The sequence below is a fragment of the Carcharodon carcharias genome, chromosome 13 (genome assembly GCF_017639515.1).
Source record: "Carcharodon carcharias isolate sCarCar2 chromosome 13, sCarCar2.pri, whole genome shotgun sequence".
In the NCBI taxonomy this organism is placed as follows: domain Eukaryota; kingdom Metazoa; phylum Chordata; class Chondrichthyes; order Lamniformes; family Lamnidae; genus Carcharodon; species Carcharodon carcharias.
The window spans coordinates 118,257,094-118,280,413 of record NC_054479.1 but is presented as its reverse complement, the minus strand read 5'-3'; the positions used below and the strand labels follow the sequence as shown (position 1 = coordinate 118,280,413).

The following is a 23,320-nucleotide window of genomic DNA, read 5'->3' as shown; positions in this document are numbered from 1 at the left end:
TTAAGAAAATTAATCAGTGTATCATTAAAAACGATCAGGTCTTGTACTGAAGCTATCTTTGCTTATACACCCAGCTTCAAATTAATTGACCTTTATGAATTAGCAATTTTCGACACCAACAATTCCTATGCTCTCTGAATGGAGTTGCTAATTTAGTTTAAATTTTTTCCAAATTGTAGCCTCTGTGAGCTCATGCCTGCAAGGAGCCTGAATGAGTCAAATAATGAGAAGAGTTTCTTATTTTTTGTCAATGTTTCCCCCTTTCCTTGCCTGAAGGTATTGTATTCCTTGCTGGGTTATGGTTTCATGGGCACAGTTGCCCTCGGGTTCCTCATCCAGTGGCCATTACTCATGTGTGACCCTTGATACTAGATGTGGCAGTATATTCAACTGTTGGGGCATTATAGCAATCTCAATCCTCTCCACACTCCAACCCTATCCTCAGCACATCTATAGAGGGACACTTTAAATAGAGTCTGTTGGATTTCCATCAGGAGTGACAAGCCTGGCTAATTTTTGTCTCCAATCCTCAGCTGTTCCAACTGTACTGACCCCTACTGCCAGTCTATTTGAGATAGGGAAACTCAGCATAAACTACTAATTGAAAATTAACATTAACATATAGGCAAAGTATTGCAGATGCTGTAGACCTGAAGTAAAAACAGAAAATGCTTAAAATATTCAGCAGTTCAGGCAGTACCTATGAAAAGAGAAATAGAGAGAATGGGTGGAATTTTCTCATCTCGCCTGTGACGGGCGGAAGCAAAGAATCCAGCGGCAGGCGAAAAGTCAGGAATCTGCGTAAAAACAGTTTGCAAATCTCCTGATGATGGGTTTATGCAGGTTGGTTATCCCGCTGACTAGTGGTGTGAACGCCATTTGCATTTATTTTGCATTATGTCATGAATGCTCATTAAAACAGCTGTTCGCTGGAATCCTGCCAGGCCTTCCAATCTTGCGTCATGCCAGCGGGAAATTACGTCAGCCTCAAACCCATTTGAAAAGGGGTGGTGATCGCAAGGCGGACCTCAGTTTGCTGGTAACTTCGAGGTGAGTGGAACATACATAGCATACCTGCCATAGTGCAGTGCCGATCTTGTTGCGATGAATGCCACACTGCTGGGGCTGTTGGGTTGGTCTGCTCCTGCTCTTTCTCTACATTGTCCCGAAGAACACCATTGTGCTGTGGTGCTCATTTTCAGAAACACTTCAACCAGGGGTGGGCTGTGAGGCGGAGATGGGGTTGATGAACACGAGGGGGGCAATAAGGAGGGAAGGCTGTGGAATGGCAGTCAGGGAGAGGGGGGGCCTTTCTGGGATCGCCCTATAATCTCTTGCTGCTGCAGAAGCGAATAGGGATCTGTTTAGAAAGAAGGGAGGAAGATGTCCTTGCGAGGAAAGCCACTGAAAGCCAAATGTTTCATTAGCACTGTCAGGGGGCTATTCACAACTTTGGCTTCACATCCCGGTTGCTGCATTTCAAGAGGAACGCATAAGGAATGTAGAATTTGGGAATGCAGGCAATAGTGAAGGAGACACAGCTGTATCATATGTGACATTCCATCAATGAAGGCCTGTCACGTGTTCACCAGATTTGACACTCCTAATGGGCCAAAGGACATCCACTCATTGACCATGAGCAAATGATTGGTCATTAGTATGCCACATCAGAAATTGGAGCATAGAGCTAGGTTGGGTCACTCATCTCAATTAAACTTTAGCATCCCATGCAGGGCTCAAGATGTTACATATCTGCGATGCCACCTTGGTCACCTCGATATGTGTCTTAGTGTCTCAGGGACAAGGCAACATCAGCCACCATTCAAGTAGGTCAGGAAAAGCTATGGACCCTTGTTTCCAAATGTGTCATCATCTGAACTTCACTTTCTTGGCCCTTGAATCATTAATATCTTCAATGTTTCCTTTCAGACAGAAGGCAAAAGCACATATGGATCCAGGGCTCAGAACTGCCTTTGTCAAGATCCTAATGCAATGAAAATGGAGGAGGAGGGAGAAGTGACTCCGTGTGTAGCTCCAGAAGGAGGCACACGGTCAAGCGGAGCCAGAGCATGAACTGAAAGGTCAGGAGAGACCTAGGCAATGGGAGCGATTTGCCAGACCTAGGGTTTATCGTAGAAGAGTCTCCTATTTACAAATGAGTGAGAGGCAGTGCTGTGCACGTCTGCACTTGTCCCAAGCACTGGTGCATCACATATGCCACTTTCTTTGTGAAGATCTGATGCCACATGCAGTTGGAGGGTATCCCTGGCTTTGAAGGTGGCCACAGCACTTAATTTCTTGGCCTCTGGTTCTTTCCAAGGATCAAAAAGGGACCTGCTGTGGCATCTCCCACACTGATGCGTAAAGGTGGTCACAGATGTCCTTTACAGGAAAGCCCAACATTATGAAAGGTTTGCTCTGGATGAGGATAGCCAGGCTGAGATATTGACCAGCTTCACTGCAATCTCAGGCTTCTCAAGAGTGCAGGGTGCGATAGAGTGCATCCATGTGGCTATTTGGGCTCCATGGCAGCAGGCCCTAATGTTTATAAACCACAAGGACTATCATTCCATTCATGTACAGCTGATGTGTGATCACCGGAAGCATATATTGCATGTTTGTGCATGGTAACCTGGGAATTGCCATGACTCCTACATCCTGAGTCACTCCCAGGTGCCTGAGGTTTTCAAAGGGCCACTGAGTCTCTATGGATGGCTGCTTGGGTATAAGGGGTACCCACTGAAATGCTGGCTGATGATACCGGTGTATCACCCTCAGAGTCCATCCGAGGAGAGGTACAATGCTGCTCACAGCTCCACATGCTCCCTTATAGAGCAGGCTATTGGGCTTCTGAAGATGTGCTTCAGATTCTTGGATCGCTCAAGTGACTCACTACAATACACTTCTGACAGGGTTTCCCGCATCATTGAAGTGTGTTGCACCTTGTGGAGGTGGCTCCACAAATATCCCCATCCTCAATGATGGAGGAGCCCAGCACAGCAGTGCAAAAGATAAGGCTAAAGCGTTCGCAACAATCTTCAGTCAGAAGTGCCGAGTGGATGATCCTCTGGAGGTCCCCAGCATCAAAGATGCCAGTCTTCAGCCGATTCGATTCACTCCACATGATATCAAGAAACGGCTGAAGGCACTGGATACTGCAAAGGCTATGGGCCCTGACAAGATTCCGGCAATAGTACTGAAGACTTGTGCTCCAGAACTTGCTGCGCCCCTAGCCAAGCTGTTCCAGAATAGCTACAAAACTGGCATCTACCCGGTTATGTGGAAAATTGCCCAGGTATGTCCTGTACACAAAAAGCAGGACAAATCCAACCTGGCCAATTACCGCCCCATCAGTCTATTCTCGATTATCAGTAAACTAATGGAAGGGGTCCTCAACAGTGCTATCAAGTGGCACTTGCTTAGCAATGATTTGCTCACTGATGCCCAGTTTGGGTTCCGCCAGGGTTACTGAGCTCCTGACCTCATTACAGCCTTGGTTCAAACATGGACAAAAGAGCTGAAATCTCGAGGTGAGGTGAGAGTGACTGCCCTTGACATCAAGGCAGCATTTGACTGAGCGTGGCATCAAGGAGCCCTAGCAAAACTGGAGTCAATGGGAATTAGTGGGAAAACTCTTTGCCGGTTGGAGTAATACCTAGCACAAAAGAAGATGGTTGTGGTTGTTGGAGGTCAGTCATTTCAGCTCCAGGACATCACTGCAGGAATTCCTCAGGGTAGCGTCCTCGGCCCAACCATCTTCAGTTGCTTCATCAACGACCTTCCTTCCATCATAAAGTCAGAAGTGGGGATGTTTGCTGATGATTGCACAATGTTCAGCAACATTCGGGACTCCTCAGATACTGAAGCAGTCTATGTCCAAATGCAGCAAGACCTGGACAATATCCAGGCTTGGGCTGTCAAGTGGCAAGTAACATTCGTGCCACACAAGTGTCAGACAATGGCCATCTCCAACAAGAGAGAATCCAACCATCGCCCCTTGATCAAGGCCTGGAGGGCCTAGAGGTGAAGCCTTCTTCTTGAGGCTCCTGGTCTTCTGCTTCTGGTTGCAAGAGATCTCTGGTGGGCTGGAGGGAGTGAGATTGTATTTGGACTGGCCTTTAAATATGGCGACTGGACCTTTGGACCGGCTAGCTGATGGCAGGCAGATGAATCAGCTCCCAACCTGATTCGGCGATTTGGACCGAAACATGCCTTTGCATAATTAATGACCCTCCAAGTGCAGAATTGGGCACGAGTTCCCCTCATTCCGGCCAGCAGGGTGAGTACTGCTGAAACTGCCCACCACTGCACTTAGTCTCATTATTGGAAAATTCCGCCCCATGTTTCAGGATGATGACCTTTCATTGGAACTGAGAAAAGTTAGAAATGTAATAGGTTTTAAGCCAGTAAGAGTGGGGAGGGTGGAAAAAGAACAAAAGGGAAAGTTGTAATCAGATGGCAGACAGGAGAGATTACATGACAAAAGAGCTAGTGGTGCAGGGCCAAAGAGTGTCATAATGGAATAAGTAAAGAAACAATGGATGTTTCCAGAGGAGGTTTGAGGCAATTTTGGAAATTAAAGAAGCATATTTGATAGCCCAGGAGGCTATACAGTGACAAAAATTGAATATAAAAGCAGGCAGAAGACAGGGTTAATATTAGCGGCCTGCAACAAATCACTTGTTATAACACGATGATCACATTGTATGAGATGTCAGCGGCATGCACAAACATATGCAAAACCACTGACAAAGTGATGCTAGATTGCTCATATCTATGACTTGTTCACATGCCTTTTGCTCAAAGCTTGTTCAAGCTAATTGTTCTTTACCAAAAAAAGTAACCAATTCAGTGGTTTTTAATCTTTTCAGCTTGGGCCTCACCGAAAGAAAAACCTTTGCGTGTTTCTACCTAATCATGTTTTCACTCTTCATGTTCATTTTTTTTGTTCTCTCTCCTTTTGCTGTTCAAATGCTATCTTGTTTACTTCCTTCACTTCTGTTTTCCTTTACTCATCTTTCAATGATTTGCTTTTTTATTATCTACTCCCTCTTGGTCATCCTTTGCTTCCTCACTGTTATTCTCTCTTAAAAAGCAGGCAAAAAGGATCTGACAAAGCACAGAACAGGGATTCTTTAAAAAAAAGGAATTTAAAGAAAAGCTGCCTCTGATTGACCAAGTAGTTTATAGATATCTGCAATTTACACAGTCAGCTTAAAGGCACAGTCCAGCTTCTTAACTGCATTTCAGCCTTGAGACTAGCCAAGGGCAAGATTGAAAATCCAGTAGCATTAAAAAATGTTTTGCTTATACACATATTTCAAATAGTCACGCTTTGCTACTAATGCAAAATGATCTTATACATTGAGAAACAAAGGCAGTCATATTCTGCTGGGATTTTCTGATATGGATCCTGAAATTCATAGACAAAATCCAACCTGGCAACTTCTCCCAGTTGTTGACAATGTACATTGTGGTAAGAAAGGAATTAAAGATGTAACTACAGAATAAAGAACCATCAGATAGATTGGAACTTTGTTCAATTGATCAGAAGCTGCTACAAGATGAAAGGAAGAAATAACAGTCAACAGGAGGTGGCAGTGAGACAACAGTGTTTGGCATGGTAGGAGTATGTCAAAGTTTATCTCTACTTGCAAACAATTAAAGTGACAGACCACTAAGAATGATGCTTGAATACAGGAGTGGGAAAGGAGAAGAACGTAGTTTTCAGACATAAACAGTAAATATATTATGGGGAAATGGCAATATGTGGAGCTTCTTTGAATCATATAGTATTGAATCATATCTGTACAGCTTGAGGGAAGAGGACATTGTAGTTGTCACACTGTTCCGATAAAATGCTATAAAGGATAATATAAACTTTGATTAGTGGGATTTGAACTAGAACATCTGGAGTTCAACTTCTCAACTTTCAAGTTAGCTATACTCTGGTCTTTAAGAATTGCTATTTACAGTGAATCAATAATTTTTTTTTACAAGCATACCAGGTGGTGTCTTTTATAATTAAGAATCACAACCAGATCATGTATTTCAGTAGCCTAATTTCCAACACAGCTTAATAACAACAATTTGACTTTTAGCACTAGTTAAGAAAAATAAAAGAAAACAATTCTGTTTTTATAAAGCTTTTATGACATGACTATGAACAATGCCATGGAAGGTCCATTAACTATACAAGCTAGTAAAAATTCAATTTAAAGATTTGAGTTTTTCAACATATCGGCCCAGATTTTGCAGACAGAGGCGAACAAAGGGCCCCAGTCATTTATTACACTTAACATTTGTCCACAGGTTTTCAATGGGGTTTTGCATTGGAACTTGTGGTGATTGGAAATCCAAATCTATGTGGCATCATTTACAGGGAACTGGGACCTATGTGAAAAGGGCAAACAACCATGTGTCTTCTTAACCAATCAGATTGAAGAATTCTTAATGAGATTTCCTGTGTATGAATCAGAAAGTGTGAGAATTTGAATCCAATGCCAAATCATGTTCAGAAAATGAAATTAAGGGAGAGAAAGAAAGATTCAATTGAGAGAGGTAATTAAAATCTGAAGGAATGAGACTTCATACTTGTGAAAGTTAAATTTTAGTGGTAGATGGGTTGTTTGGCAGTAATTAAGACTTATTGCACTGTTAAAAATGTATTTACAATGGAATAGACAAACCTTAATTTTTTCTGTAACACTTGGTAGGTATCTATCATATAAATTTACCTCGAGACTGGACTATTCCAATCCTGGTCAGCCTTCAACATTCTACCCTTTTCCTCCCTCTGCACATAGTTTCTCCTCTCTGTTGTCTGTGCATCATCTTCAATTCATGCAGCAGCCTAAGAGGAACTGCAACTATTGCCCCCATAACTGAAAGCAGGCATTCTCCTGACAAGCCTTCCAACTCCTCTGACCTCCCTGTCAGAGACTAGCACCACTCCTTTGTGAACCCAAAAACTTCTGTCAACCCCTCCAATAACACTCAAAACAATTCCACTCACTCTGCTGCAACAAAAGTAAGTCAAAAACATCTCACTTGAAAGTTGAATCGATATGTCTTCAAACAGCATTGGGGGGGGGGGGGGGCGTGGTTGGTGGTGGTGGTGGTGGTGGTGGGAGAGTGGTGGGCATAGCAGGGGGTCCTTGTGCAGTTGGGAGCTGGGAGAGATTAGGAGAGGGAATTAGCAGAACCTGTGAGGCAGATTGGCCACCATTAGAAGCTGACTGATGTCACAATTTGCCCACTCTGTTTGTTTCCAATGTACACATGGCATGGCTGTGCTAGCACCCTTGCAGTTGGGCAGAAGCATTTTGACCAACATTTTTTGAGTTTCAGGTTTCTGTAGCATCTGGTACAGTGATACTACAGAGCTGAATTTTAAGAACCAAATATTTACTTTGCATTGAGGTGTTTCTAGGTGCTTTAATCCTGTGTGAACATGTTACTTTGCAATGTTTATATTGTAAGTTTGCAGTCACCTCACAGTAAGATCATTATAATGTGGATACTGTTATAACAACAGCTGGTGTTAATTGCTGCGCTAACCAAATCCCAGAGAGAAACTTGGCTTACAGGCCACAGCCTGTCTTTTTTATTCTGAAACCGAGAAGACAACGTACGGATCTCAGCAGTAAGAAGTGCAATAACACTTTTAGGACTTTAAACAATAAAAGTGAAAAGTTTTATTAACAAAAAAAATAAGAAAATTTAAGCACACAAAATTACAGTTTCACAATTAAGGTTATTCTTACGAAACATTCCCCCAAAACTTCTACTTGGTCAAACCCACAAGTAAATACCTTTCAGGCAACACTTCTTTATAGATGTTAATTATTAAATCCAGTAATATTACACAAGGCAAACTGCTGTAGCTTCAGTAAAGGTATACCACATGACCTTTACCCTCTTCCACTCTGCCGTGGAATTCACTTCAGAATAAACTGTTTGCTTTTCTGGCTTGACTGAATGTGTGGTTCAAACTGCATCCTCCTCCAGCCCAGCACTCCAGCTATCTCAACAGCTCAACCACTCCAGTTATCTCCAGCCATCTCTAGTTCTCTCTCCAGCTTAACAGCTATCCCCAGTAACGCTAATATATCTTTTCCTTTCGTATTCTTTCTATTGTTCTCATACCCCACTTTGAAACTCAAACTCTTTTAAATATAAGATCTTTCACGTCTCCACCTTGTCTTTCCTTTTGGGTCAATAAAACATCATATCCCCACTAATTATTTACCTATGAATTCCTGCAAGATACAAACATTTTCATCATTACCTCTGACTTCCCTTTGATATTCAAACAAATTCTCAACCTATGTAAGAATGCAAATGTTAGATCTAACCTATTTACTTGTATCTCAAACTTAACACTTCCATCGTTTTCATGTTTCCAAACCCCCAGACCTGACCTGACTCCTATCAAACTTTTGCCCATAGAGTCATAGAGTTATACAGCACAGAAACAGGCTCTTCAGCCCATCGTGTCCACGCTGGCCATCAAACACTTATCCATTCTAATCCAATTTTCCATCACTTGGCCCACAACCCTGTGTGCCATGGTGTTTCAAGTGCTCATCTAAATACTTCTTAAATGTTGTGAGGATTCCTGCCTCTACCACCCCCTCAGGTAGTGTGTTCCAGATTCCAACCACCCTCTGGGTGAAAAAATATTTCCTCAAATCCCCTCTAAACCTCCTGCCCCTTACCTTAAATCTATGCCTCCTGGTTATTGATACCTCCGCTAAGGGGAAAAGTTTCTTCCTATCTACCCTATTAATGCTCCTCATAATTTTTTATACCTGTATCAGGTCCCCCCTCAGCCTTCTCTGTTCTAAAGAAAACAACCCTAGCCTATCCAGTCTCTCTTCATAGCTGAAACACTCCAGCCCAGGCAACATCCTGGTGAATCTCCTCTGCACCCTCTCCAGTGCAATCACATCCTTCCTATAGTGCGGCGACCAGAACTGCACACTGTACTCCAGCTGTGGCCTAACTAGCATTTTATGTGGCTCCAACATAACCTCCCTGCTCTTGTATTCTATGTCTCGGCTAATAAAGGCAAGTATCCCATATGTCTTCTTAAGCACCTTATCTATCTGTGCTGCTGCCTTCAGGGATCTATGGACATGTACACCAAGGCCCCTCTGATCCTCTGTACTCCCGAGGGTCCTCCCATTCATTGTGTATTCCCTTGCTGTATTAGTCCTCCCAAAATGCACCACCTCACACTTCTCAGGATTAAATTCCATTTGCTCTGCCCAACTTACCAGCCCATCTATATCGTCCTGTAATCTAAGGCTTTCCTCCTCACTATTTACGACACAACCAATTTTCAAGGCATCTGCGAACTTACTGATCATACCTCCCATATTCACATCTAAATCATTAATGTACACTACAAACAGCAAGGGTCCCAGCACCTATCCCTGTGGTACACCACTCATCACAGGCTTCCAATCGCAAAAACAACCTTCGATCATCACCCTCTGCCTCCTGCCATGAAGCCAATTTTGGATCCAATTTGCCAAATTGCCCTGGATCCCATGGGCTCTTAACTTCTTGAACATTCTCCCATGTGGGATTTTGTCAAAAGCCTTACTGAAGTCCATGTAGACTACATCAACTGCACTACCCTCATCTACACACCTAGTCACCTCCTCGAACAATTCAATCAAATTTGTTAAGACACAATCTCCCCCTGACAAAGCCATGCTGACTAGCCTTGATTAATCCCTGCCTCTCCAAGTGGAGATTAATCTTGTCCCTCTGAATTTTTTTCAATAGTTTCCCTACGACTGATGTTAGACTCACTGGCCTGTAATTACCTGGTTTATCCCAATTACCCTTCTTGAATAATGGTACCACATTTGCTGTCCTCCAGTCCTCTGGCACCTCTCCTGTAGCCAGAGAGGATTTTAAAATTAATGTCAGAGCCCATGCAATCTCCTCCCTTGCCTCACATAGCAGCCTGGGATACATCTCATCTGGGCTTGGAGATTTATCCACTTTTAAACCTGTTAAAACTGCTAATACCTCCTCCCTTTCAATGCTAATTTATTCAAGTATATCACAATCCCCCTCCTTGATTTCTACATCTACATCGTCCTTCTCCATAGTGAATACAGATGAAAAGTAATCATTTAAAATCCCACCTACGTCCTCCGGCTCCATGCACAAATTGCCAATTTTGTCCCTAATTGGCCCTACTCTTTGCCTGGTTACCCTCTTGCCCTTAATATATTTATAAAATGCCTTGGGATTTTCCTTTATCTTGCCTGCTAGTGTTTTCTCATGCCCCCTTTTCGCTCTCCTAAATACCTTTTCAAGTACCCCCCTACACTTTCAATACTCCTCTAGGGCTTCCGCTGTTTTCAGCCCTCTGTATTTGCCATAAGCCTCCTTTTATTTCCTTATCCAATCCTCTTGACATCCAGGGTTCCCTGGACTTGTTGATCGTACCCTTCACCTTTACAGGAACATGTTGGCCCTGAACTTGTTTGAGGAACTTTCTAAGATACCATCCATCCTTACTGCAGTAATTGACCCCTTGATCAATAGTGCAATGCCACCTCCTCTTTTACAACCCCCCCCCCCCCGAATTGACCTGTCAGTCCTGCCCTTCCCTCAACCATGTCTCTGTGATAGCAACAATATAATTTTCCCATGTGTTAATCAATTCATCTGTCTTACTTGTAAGACTCCTTGCGTTAAAATAGATGCAATCCAGCCTTGTGCTATTCCCTTGTGCCTTAAAAGGTCTATATTTGCTCTGCCTTCCAGACTGACTTAGTTTCTCTTCTTTTTTGGCTGTGCATCACCCTCTACTGTACCTCCACTCTTTATCCAATCCCGCTGCCAAATTACTTTAAACCCCTCGCCCCCAGCAGCATTAGCAAACCTCACCGCAAGGATGTTAGTCCTGTTCTGGATCAGGTGCAACCCGTCAGACTTGTACAGGCTCCACATTCACCAGAAACAGACCTAGTGATTCAGGAAACTAAAGCCCTCCATCCTGCACCATCTCTTCAGCCATGCAATCATCCTCTCTATCCTCCTATTCCTATACTCTTTAGCATGTGGCACAGGGAGTTCCAGAGATTACAACTTATGAGGTGCTGCTTTTTAATCTGCTACCTAGCTCCCTGAATTCTTGTTGCAGGACTTCATCCCTCTTTCCACCTCTGTTGTTGGTACCAATGTAAACCACGACCTCTGACTGTTTGCCCTTCACCTTCAGAATGCCCTGTAGCCACTCTGTGACATCTTTGACCCTGGCACCAGGGAGGCAACACACCATCCTGGAGTCATGTCTACGGCCACAGAAGCACCTGCCTGCACCCCTCACTATTGCCCAGCTTAATTAAATCACACCCATACAGACACCCAGCCTACTGTACAGAATTACACAATATTCCCCAAAATATAAAAAAAAATCCATTTTCACAATACTGATTTAAATTATGAAGGAGGGAAAGTTCTTAATACAACTGTCTTAAAGTTAGTCCTCTGCAGTTCTACAACAAGTGCATTACTCACAGTATCAATTATACATAGCCAGAATTTTATGTGCGGTGTGCAGGCGTGTGCCCGACATGCAAAAGCGTAATATGACACGCGATGACATCGGGTGTGCATCCCGAGGTCATTGCGCACTCGCGCAATATTTCGTTCAGCGGGTACATGCCGGAGTCGGCAGCTTGCCTGCCAATAATTAAAAGGCCTATTAAGGCCATTAACAAGCTAATTAAATTCAAATTTACGCTGCCCTCCAATCTTATAGTAGGTGAGCAGGCGAAAAGGCTAAGCGGCTTTTACATTTTTTCGGGAAACCTCATCCACAAACTGGATGAGGTTTCCTAAAGCTAATACACATTAAATAAAAACTTTATTCTGGAATTAAAAACGTGGCCTATCTCATGTGACAGAGTCACATTTTTTTATTAAATTTTAATTGTCTCCATTAATTTTTTAAAGAACGCTTCAATCTCCCTGAGGCAGCTCCGTGCCTCAGGGAGATTGAAACGATCTTTCACGCATATGCGTGAACTGTAGGCCAGGCCCGCTCTCCCTCCTCCCCCAGTCCGCACAGGTAGCACTCAGCGCTGCCACTCGCAATTCACACAGGGAGGCCCTTAATTGGCCCGCCCGCGTGAAATCACAGTGCGGAGCCAACCGCGGGCGACAGTCGACTTTCCAACGGCCCCCCCCACCGGCCAAGGGGAAAATCCTGCCCACAGTCTCTACAAAGGTCCTTGAATGATGATTGAGAATTTGATTAAAGGTAAATGTTGACCAGCCCTGATAGCTCGGTTGGCAAATGCACCACCATGGGGAGGATTTTCCCCTCATCGGATGGGCGGGCGGGCCCTGGAAGCAGTCCTGTCATGGTCCGCCACCTGCAATCGGGCCCCAACCGCAATTTCACCCTGGTTGGCTGTTAGGGGGAAATTAAAAATGCTAAAAGAGAACACTAAGAATTTACTTAAAAACTCTAAAATCTCCAGGCAGACATGGCTGCTAAACATATTAAGAGTTGAAGATTACCAGATGAACATTGCACAGCCTTGAGAGTCAGACTGGAAGACACAAATTAGATTAGGTGTACTCCTCTCTCTGATAGGGACGGGGTAGATGGTTTAGCTTAGATATGGGAAGACATACAATGGACAGAGGGGTCTTTGATGAAACACAAGCAGTCTTGAGTTGTGAGGACCAAGGTCTTTGCATATGTCTTTTAATTTTGATTGGATATAATTATGTATCCACCCTTTAGAATAATTGGTTAGCAAAATCACATGTTTACGTACACAATAGGATAGTTTTAACATGGTACCTGTGTGTTGGTTACCGAGTGGATATATTCAAATATACTCAAATGTATTGTGATAAGAGAAAGTATATAAGTTACGAGACTGTGTAATTATGGCAGAGTACCTCTGGATGGACTCAGAGGGCTCTCCCTGCATATGCCGGTAACGAGCTTGAATGAACCGCCTTGTTTGAGAATCCAAACAACGGACGTCCTGAGTTGTTTGTCCTGACCTGAGTCCCGGTCTGAGCCGTAGTTAAGAGGGCAGTTGCCCCACACGAGAGCCGGATCAACCTGGTGTCTCGGAGAAGGAGGTTGAATCCCGCCTACACTGGCCAATTAACGGTCAGCCAGCGTGAATCGCGCGCTGCAACGCTCCACATTGCCTGGGTGGGGGAGGGGAGGGTGACCGTGGAAGTTTGCGCAAGCGCGCAGGTGCGCTCACAGAAAGCTCACTGAAGACACAAAACTGCCTCAGGAAGCTGAAGATTTATAACATTAAAAATAAAGATTTAAAAAATAAGGAAAACATGTCCTCAGGTGTCACATGAGCAGTGGCATGTTGCAAATGAGTTCTGAGAACTTTTATTTTATTTTTAATTAACATCGGAAGCCTCATCATGCCCGTGGATGAGATTTTCTCAAAAATCAAAAGGCCGCTTGGCCTATTCATATGCCTGCCAACCGTAAGGTTAGACATGCAGGGAAAAATTCTATTTAATTGATCAATTAATGGGCTTTAACAGCCCTCTTAATTGTTGGCAGCATGCTGCTGACTCCTGTGCACGCCCGCCAACCAAAATATTGCGCGAGTGTGCAATGTTCGCCTGACCTCACTGCATGCTATTTCACGCTCGTGCATGTCGGGGGCACGTCTCCACGTTGAGGTGAAAATTCAGCCCCATGTGTGATACTAAATCATAGCAAATTTTTGATTCTTGGGACCTCCATAGGGCGGAATTTTCTGTGCCTGCTGGCATCAGCTGTCATGGCGGGTGTGAGCAGACAATATGGCAGAAGGCCAAAAATCGGTTTCATGATGTTGTGAAACCAGTTTGCAATTGTCCACTCTGCCCAATAATGGCGGGCTGCATTTCCCACCACCACGAATTGTAATTAATCTGCATATCCTTATAAGCCCAGCCAGAATCATCCCACCACATCAAATTTACCACCCACGTCGGCGGTACACTGGGATGTTGAGGTGCCCTATTTCCCTCTCGCATTGCCACTGCAGGAACTCGCCCATCGCTACCGTGATGGAGTGCAGGTCTGTATGCACATCGGCATTCTGCTGGACCAGGGATGGCGTCAGCCATCCTTCCCATGGAGAACTCCATGTGCGCACACGTGGGCACCACATCATCAGAAAGCAGGCAGACACACTCCTCTGACTTGCGTGCCACTCAGTTGTAGGCTTCCAACAGCTCTGCATGATGTTCTCCCACCTTCTGCTGACCCTCCACGGTGAATTGGAATGCCGAATTCAGAGGCTCATTGTCTGACTTAGACCTCACAGATGCCTCTTCCCCAGCAGTACTCCAAGTGCTGGGGAGCTCAGATGAGCCTGTCTCCTTCTGCTGCAGACGCATGTCCACCAGATTGTGAACCCCAGCCTGTGTATGTCTCTTTGCTGGTGGAGGGTGTGGTAAGTGCTGTGATGGGTCTTCTAGGCTGCTTATTTCCAGCTCTTAAATGGAGGAAGTATCCTCTTGGCTGGAGGTGAGGACCTGGATGAAGCTGAGGGACTGGCTGGCTGAGGGTGTTTGTCGCTTGGTAGAGCTCACCGTGAACCAAAGTCGAGATAATTAGCGCATGACAGCAGAGTTAAAAGCAAGAGAGACAACACTCACAGTTGCATTAAGAGAGGGATGATGTGGTGTAGGATCGTCACGTGGGCGTTTGCTGCCGACCTCACTGTTGCGCAGGCACGGTCCACATCCTCACCAGTCAGTGCGATAGCACACTCCTCAAAGTGAGTGAGAGGCCTAATGTAGGCCACTCCACCCGTGGTCCAGGACCTCTCCCTGCTGTTGTCATCCAGCTTCTTCTGCATTAAACAGATGGTGAGAGTGTGAGCAGGACACATGGCACTGCGTGGAGTGTTTGTGTGGTGAGCGGAGTCATGGGCAGGATGAGGACAAGAGCTCAAGAGGTTATGAGCCTGATAGAGATGTGAGGGTGTGGGTGAGAGTTAGTGTGTTGTCTCTTGAGGTGTGAGATCCCTGTGGGTGTGTGATGATTTGTGAGTGTGTGAGTTGAGAGTGATGAGAAGAGTGACTTACCCTGGCGGAAAGGATGAGACCGTTCATTCTCTTTTGGGCACTGGGTGGCTGTCCTCTTTAGCAGGTCATTGGCACTGACCACTGCTGCCAATACCTCCCATGCTGGATTTGTCGCCTTGCTTGCTGGCCTTCGCTCAGAGCGGGGGTAGAGAACATCATGGTGGGCCATCATGCATCCAAAAGGCGTTCCAGGGACGCATCACTGAATCGGGGGCCTGCAGTCTTCTGTCTTTTGGGGCCATGCCCTCTGTGCAGCAGTCCTGGGCTGGAAGCACTGAGAGGTGCGTGCGCAGCTGAACTTTAAACATGGTGCACCAGTGTGAGGAAGCGGTGAGGTGATGGTGTGGCGGGTGAATTGGGGGCCGCCCAGCAGCATGTTTCCTGGGAATGCATGATTAATGAGGCAGGATTGGGATGATACTGCATGAAAAGCCGCCATTGCGGCCGGCGGGTAAAACGTTCTTTTTCCCACCCACTACCGCACTTGATGCAAATATGGGAAAATTCCACCCATAGTCTGTGTAAATTAGCTGTTCTTAATGGGGCAGTATAAAGGGTTCTAACATTTTCCTTGGTATTGACAGGAAGAAAGTGGAGAAATCAGGTTGCTTAGTGAGAACAGCTAACATTATCAGGTTTGACATCACACAGGCTGCTGCATCAATGATGATGTGTTCAAAATAGCAGCTATTGCACCTGAAAATAAGAAATGCTGTGCTTTCCATTTACACCTTTCAGTCCATAGAGCAGATTTCATGCCAGCAGTGACACTCAAAAATTATGCCTAGGAGCAATAGCTGAGTCTTGATTGATTTTATATCTTCTGAAAGCCTCTTCTGTAAAATTCACACTACAGTGAAAACATAAGCCAAGATGTTTTGATCGCTGCAGCAGAAGTGACTAGAGGAACTGAATCAAAAATAAATTGTTGGCTTACCCTCATTCTCCCATTTCTGATCGCTGGACCATCTTCTGCCAAGCGCAGCACATATAGATCCATTTTATATTCTCGGCCTCCACGAATACTAAATCCAAATCCTTTGGCACCTTTCTCCAGATCAACCGTAAAGTAATCAAAGTCCTATATGTAAATATAAAGGAACAATAAACTATATACAAGTCCCATTGCTTCCAGGTTTTACTGACCCAATATACATTAACAGTATTCAACCTAAATTAAAACATCAAATCTCAAAAACCAGATGATTTAATTCCTGACAGTTTTGAAAAAGCATCAGTGCAGGGCTAATGTTTAGGCTAACAACAGGACAACTCAGTACAAATGTTGTTAGAATCCTACTGCGTATCCACCATTAATCAGGTCTTTAATTTTTGCTTTAATCAATCTATATGGTCTGTAAGTTGCCATTCCTTGCAAGAACATAATAATGCTAAACAAAAATTATATCTCCTTTCCTCAAAAAATGCCAGGACGTAAAGGTTACATGATAAAGCATCTATGTCATAACCGCATTAAAGCAGAACTGCCAACCATGTATGGTTCTCCATGGACTTATATACATCTTTCAGTATATATGGCAGATTCCATGCCAGCAGTGATAATTCATGAAGTAAGTGTATGGCAGGTAAAATTACAGGTCACTTACACATCATAAATACAATTTAAAATATTCCAGCACATATTTCCTGCTTGACTTTTTGAAATGTGGATGATGAACGGTCCTTGGTTTCTTATATTTCCCGCTGGTTAATCATGTAAGTAGTACAGCATAATGAGTGCAGTGGAATTCCTAAATCGAATGTAACAAACTAAATATTTCACTCATGTTAAAAATTTGCTGGACCATCTTGGCAGTATTCTTCAAAAGCAAAATTTTCCAACCAGATATTAATGTAATAGATTTCATTTTTAGTCTTTCTATATAAAACTTTCAGGCTAATTTTAAATTAATTGCAACTGTTTTCTCCCAAAACCAGCAGAACCAGAAATATTATCTAATGAATCGAGGACAATGTTTAGCTAAATTTCCTTGAGGTTATGCTCTATTCCTCAATGATAAAGCCAAGGATTCAGTATGCCTTTTAAACAACCTTATCAACTTGTCTTGCCATCTTCAAAGCTTTGTGTATATAAACGCCCAAGCAACTCTGTTCCTACACTACCTTTTAAAATTTTACCACTTAGTTCATAATTTTCATTCCAAAATGCTTTACTTCACTAAATTGCATGAAATTTCATCTGCCGTTTCCCCAATCTGTTGATGTCTTGTGAAGTCTGCTAGTATCTTCCTCACTATTCAACATTTCCAAGTTTCCACAACTTTTAAATTATGCTCCCTACAGTCAAGTTCAGGCCAATGATATACCATCTACATTCTGCAATAACATTACACACATCTTACAAGTTATGTTGAACTGTGGTGTCCAGATTCCTACGGTGGGATTTTCCACACCTGCCCACACAGATCAATGGACTTGTGGCTGGGGTGCTGCGTCGCTCGTGGCAGGTCCCGCCAGCAATGGAGCCGGAAAATCCTGGCCCTAATGTGCTCTTGAATATTGTTAATGTATTCACTGATGGAAAAACATGGCCAACAAGCCAGGACATTTGAAGTTTCATACCTGTGGTTGTCTGTAATCAGGCACTGCATACTGTCTATTGTCAGGAGGCTGTTGCCTGTAATCTATTAGAGGTGGCTGTCTGTAGTCCAGCGATGGTGGCTGTCGGTAATCTGACGCTGGGGGTTGTCTATACTCTGAAAATGGTGGTTGTCTAATGTCTGGTTTGACATCCTGTCTTGCTTTCACTTCTGACCTGTAACTACATAAAAATACTTTAAATACTATCATTAATATGATCTATCTTGAAAAACTTTTAAAAGAAAATTTGACTCAATTAGTTACATTAATAAGTAAACCTGAAAACAAAAGCAAATAAAAAATAATAGCAGCAAATTGCAGAGCGCCATTAACAGAGGCCTGCAAGCAAGTCAATCATTTCCCTCCTTGGCTTGGGAATAGTTCAAGGACTTCGGAGACCACAGCAATTTGCTAAATGTCTTTTCCTATTTCAAACATTAAAAGGAATTCTATTCCATTCCGTGTGCTCTTCCCAAAGGCAGGTCCTTAGCTCATTGTCTGCTGATGCTTCATCCTGAGCAGTTTTCTTGGCATTCTTTGTCAGTAGTGCTTTGCCATTGCCTTCCACGCTCAGGTGCAGGGCGAGGAAGCAGGTCCCAAGCTTCCCTCAGCTGGAACGGAAATCAAATCCGTGCTGTTGATGTTATTCTGAACCACACACAAGCCACCTAGCCAAATGAGCTAACCAGCCCCAGGAATACCACACATAAAATTATAAACATATTCTTAATTCAGATGTGAAATTGTTATTTTGACATGCATTTATTTACAAAAGCACTAGGTACAACAGTTAAAATAAAATAACCTTAACTACACTGAACACTAAAAATACAACAGTATAAACTCTGTTCTTGAATAAATTCTCCTGCTATTTTGCTCCTCCCTGGATATTGTGACCCTTTCTGCTAGATGGCACTCTTCTTCATCAAACACTTACACCAGCCAGTACAGTCAGTACTAAAGCTACATACTTTTGTTGTTTCGAAGGCTGTTATTTCCAAAGCCTGATACAACAGTGGAGAATGTTTTCTGTTTGTTGTTTGCACTGGTATCACAAATGCCTTTAATCTGATGCCTATCTGCCTGTTCAGGTGTGTATGAACACAGTGTTATTTGAAAAGGAGCAGGCGAGTTCTTCCTGTGTCATGGCCAACATTTATTCCTCCACTAGCACCCACTAAAACTGGTCACATATTTCATTTGCTGTCTGGGACCTTAATGTACACAGATCAAACTCTGTGTTTGTCTACATAACAACTGTTTAGAGTACAGAAGCATTGTAGTTATGTCACTGGACTTGTCCATCTTGTCCTAGTCCCTCAACCCTATTTCCACTAAATGGCTGACCACCCAACTTCTCTTACCTGGAAAAACTCAGCAGGTCTGGCAGCATCGGCGGAGAAGAAAAGAGTTGACGTTTTGAGTCCTCATGACCCTTCAACAGAACTGAGTGAATATTAGAAGAGGGGTGAAATATAAGCTGGTTTAAGGTGGGGGGGGGGGGGGGGGGGGGGAGGAAAGAGGGGTGGGGTGGGGGGAGAGAAGTTGAGGGGGGTGGTGTGGTTGTAGGGACAAGCAAGCAGTGATAGGAGCAGATAATCAAAAGATGTCACAGACAAAGGAACAAAGAAGTGTTGAAGGTGGTGATATTATCTAAACAAATGTGCTAATTAAGAATGGATGGTAGGGCACTCAAGGTACAGCTCTAGTGGGGGTGGGGTGGAAAGACTAGCAGGGCATAAAAGATTTAAAAATAATGGAAATAGGTGGGAAAAGAAAAATCTATATAAATTATTGGAAAAAACAAAAGGGAGGGGCAAGAAACGGAAAGGGGGTGGGGATGGAGGAGGGAGTTCAAGATCTAAAGTTGTTGAATTCAATATTCAGTCCGGAAGACTGTAAAGTGCCTAGTCGGAGGTGCTGTTCCTCCAGTGTGCATTGGGCTTCACTGGAACAATGCAGCAAGCCAAGGACAGACATGTGGGCAAGAGAGCAGGGTGGAGTGTTAAAATAGAAAGTGACAGGAAGGTTTGGGTCTTTCTTGTGGACAGACCGCAGGTGTTCTGCAAAGCGGTCGCCCAGTTTACGTTTGGTCTCTCCAACGGAGAGGAAACTGCATTGGGAGCAACGAATGCAGTAGACTAAGTTGGGGGAAATGCAAGTGAAATGCTGCTTCACTTGAAAGGAGTGTTTGGGCCCTTGGATGGTGAGGAGAGAGGAAGTGAAGGGGCAGGTGTTGCATCTTTTGCGTGGGCATGGGGAGGTGCCATAGGTAGGGGTTGAGGAGTAGGGGGTGATGGAGGAGTGGACCAGGGTGTCCCGGAGGGAACGATCCCTATGGAATGCCGCCGCCGGGGTGAAGGGAAGATGTCAGCAGGTCTGGCAGCATCGGCGGAGAAGAAAAGAGTTGACGTTTCGAGTCCTCATGACCCTTCGACAGAACTTGAGTTCGAGTCCAGGACTCGAACTCAAGTTCTGTCGAAGGGTCATGAGGACTCGAAACGTCAACTCTTTTCTTCTCCGCCGATGCTGCCAGACCTGCTGAGTTTTTCCAGGTAATTCTGTTTTTGTTTTGGATTTCCAGCATCCGCAGTTTTTTTGTTTTTATATCTGAAGGGAAGATGTGTTTGGTGGTGGCATCATGCTGGAGTTGGCGGAAATGGCGGAGGATGATCCTTTGAATGCGGAGGCTGGTGGGGTGATAAGTGAGGACAAGGGGGACCCTATCATGTTTCTGGGAGGGAGGAGAAGGCATGAGGGCGGATGCTCGGGAGATGGGCCGGACACGGTTGAGGGCCCTGTCAAAGACCGTGGGTGGAAAACCTCAGTTACGGAAGAAGGAGGACATGTCAGGGGAACTGTTTTTGAAGGTAGCATCATCAGAACAGATGCCCACCCACACCACCTCCCCCCCCATCTTAAACCAGCTTATATTTCACCCCTCTTCTAATATTCACTCATTTCTGTTGAAGGGTCATGAGGACTCGAAACGTCAACTCTTTTCTTCTCCGCCGATGCTGCCAGACCTGCTGAGTTTTTCCAGGTAATTCTGTTTTTGTTTTGGATTTCCGCAGTTTTTTGTTTTTACCCAACTTCTCTTCTTGGCTCCCATATTAACTGTTACCATTACAAGTATTAGATTTATAAGATTATTGTATTTTGGGACTATAGCTTTAAATTTAGGATAAATGAAAGGGGTCATTGTGACCCATTCTGCAGTCTACCTAACATTATGCCTGGGTGGTTTGATTGTTAGGGATTAAGGGAAGGCTTGGATTGTTTTACTAAGAAGAAGGTGCAAGATATTTATGCTTAGAGACAATGGCAATAGTATACCATGAGTAGACCCTGAGGCCTGGGTTTTCATGGAGTTGGAAGGACTCTGGAGCCACTTAAAAATGGTAGGTGGGACCAGATTCTAGGATTCCTGCCTTTATTTCTGGCACCCCCCAATTTCTTCTGGCGTGGCATAAGGGTGCTGCATACCTGGAGGTGGGATATTGACCTTAAAGGGACCAGAGATCTGACGGCAGCTCATTAGCCTTCAGAAAAGCTGCCTGATGAATGTAAAATTGAGTCGGGGCTGAGGAGGGGTTGCCCCTGCCGACCATGCCTTAAAATCCCCAACAGTGTCAGACTCTAGATATAACTGATGGCATTCAGCTTTACCTAACCACCCCCCTCTCTCGAGCTTACCAGTGTTTCTAAATTGTCAGATTGCTTGTCTGACATCCAGTACTGGATAAACCGAACATTCTCGCAACTAAATATTGCCTTCAGCTGCCAAGACCCTGTGCTCTGTAATTTCTTCCCTAAACCTCTCCTCCTCTCTAATCTTCTTTAAGGTGCTCATTAAAACCTATCTCCATGACCAAGAGTTTGGTCACCTGCCCTAGTTTCTCCTTATGTGGCTTGATGCCAAATATTACTTTTAATGCTTTTTTGGAGCACTTTGGGAAATTTTATCATGTTAAAATCATCTAAGTACAAGCTGTTGTTGGCCTAATAATTCAGATGCCTGGACTAATGATCCAGAGACATGAGTTCAAATCCCTTCAGGTCAGCTAGAGAATTTAATTTCAGTTAATTAAATAAGTTCTGGGATAAAAAGCTGGTGTCAGTAATAGTCACCATAAAATAATTGGATTGTCATAAACACCCATCTCATTCACTAATGTCCTTTAGGGAAGGGGATTTGCCATCCTGCTCTGGCTTGTGTGTGACTCCAGGTCATAGCAATGTGCTTGAGTCTTACTACCCTCTCAACTAGCCTAGCAAGCCACTCAGTTGCATAAAAGTGCTATGAAAAACAACAACAATAAAACCAGATGGACTGCCCTGCATTGACCCAGGCACAGGACATGACAAAGGCATACAAAGCCCAGTCAACCCTGCAAAATCCCTCTCACTAATATCTGAGTACATCCTTGTAACAACAGACTAATCAAGTGATAGCCTGACACAATCATACTAACAAAATCAGACCTTTCAGCCAATGTCCTAGACTCCTCCATCACCATCCCTTGGTATGAGCTGTCCCACCAACAGGACAGACCAACCAGAGGTGGCAGCATATTGGCATACAGTCAGAAAGGAGTGGCCCTGGGAGTCCTCAACTTTGACTCTGGACCTCATGAAGTCTCATGGTATCAGGCCAAATGTGGGTAAGGATACCTCTGGCTGTTTACCACCTATTGCCCTCCTCCCTCAGCTGATGAATCAGTATCCTCCACATTGAATACCACTGGAAGAAGGACTGAGGATAGCAAGGGCACAGAATGTACCCTAGGTGGGAGATATCAACATTCGTCACAAGAGTTGCTAAGAGGCACCACTACTGACTGAGTTGGCCTGAGTCCTGAGGGACAAAGCTGGCAGCTAGGGCTTGCAGCAGATGTTAAGAGAACCAACACAAGGGAAAAGTTTACTTGCCTTTCACAGATGCAACTCTCCTTGACAGTACTGGCAGGAATGACCACTGCACAGTCCCTGTAGAGACAAAGTCTCAGCTTCACGCTGAGGACAACATACATTGTGTTGTGTGGCAGCGCAACAATGCGAAATGAGATAGATTCAGGACAGATCCAGCAGTTCAAAAGTGTGCATCTATGAGGCAGTGTGGGCCACCAGCAGCAGAAGACTTGTATTCCACCACAATCTGTAACCTCATGGCACAGCATACCCCTCACTCCAACATTACCATCAAGCATAGGGACAAACCCTGGCTCATGTGGAGTGTAGGAGAGCATGCCAGGAGTAGCACCAGGCATAACTAAAATTGAGGTGATAACCTTCATGAAGCTGTAGTACAGGACTACTTGCACGCTAATCAGCGAAAGCAGCATGCTAAAGGCAGAGTGAAGTGGTCTCACAACCAACAGATCAAACCAAAGCTTTGCAGTCCTGCCACATTCAGTAGTGAAGGTTGGTTGAAAATTGAACAGCTTAGTTCCAAGAACATCCCTATCCTTGATGATGGCAGAGCCCAGCATGTGAGTGCAAAATACAAGGCTGAAGAAACTACCTTCAACTTGAAGCGCCAGGTGGATAATCCATCTCGATCTCCTTCTGAGGTCCCCAGCATTACAGATGCCAGTCTTCAGCCAGGCTG

The 23,320-nt window shown here is 44.2% G+C and overlaps 1 protein-coding gene across 1 annotated transcript in view; it reads right to left on the bottom strand.

Annotated features, from left to right (window-relative positions):
- The window catches only part of magi2a (membrane associated guanylate kinase, WW and PDZ domain containing 2a), a 961,431-nt gene that overhangs the window by 23,669 nt on the left and 914,442 nt on the right, over positions 1–23,320 (bottom strand). The window contains exons 21-22 of the mRNA XM_041202174.1: positions 17,692–17,890; positions 16,046–16,189 (exon numbers count right to left, since the gene is read on the bottom strand). Coding sequence (XP_041058108.1) covers positions 16,046–16,189; positions 17,692–17,890 — 343 coding nt within the window. The remainder of the gene's footprint in view (positions 1–16,045; positions 16,190–17,691; positions 17,891–23,320) is intronic.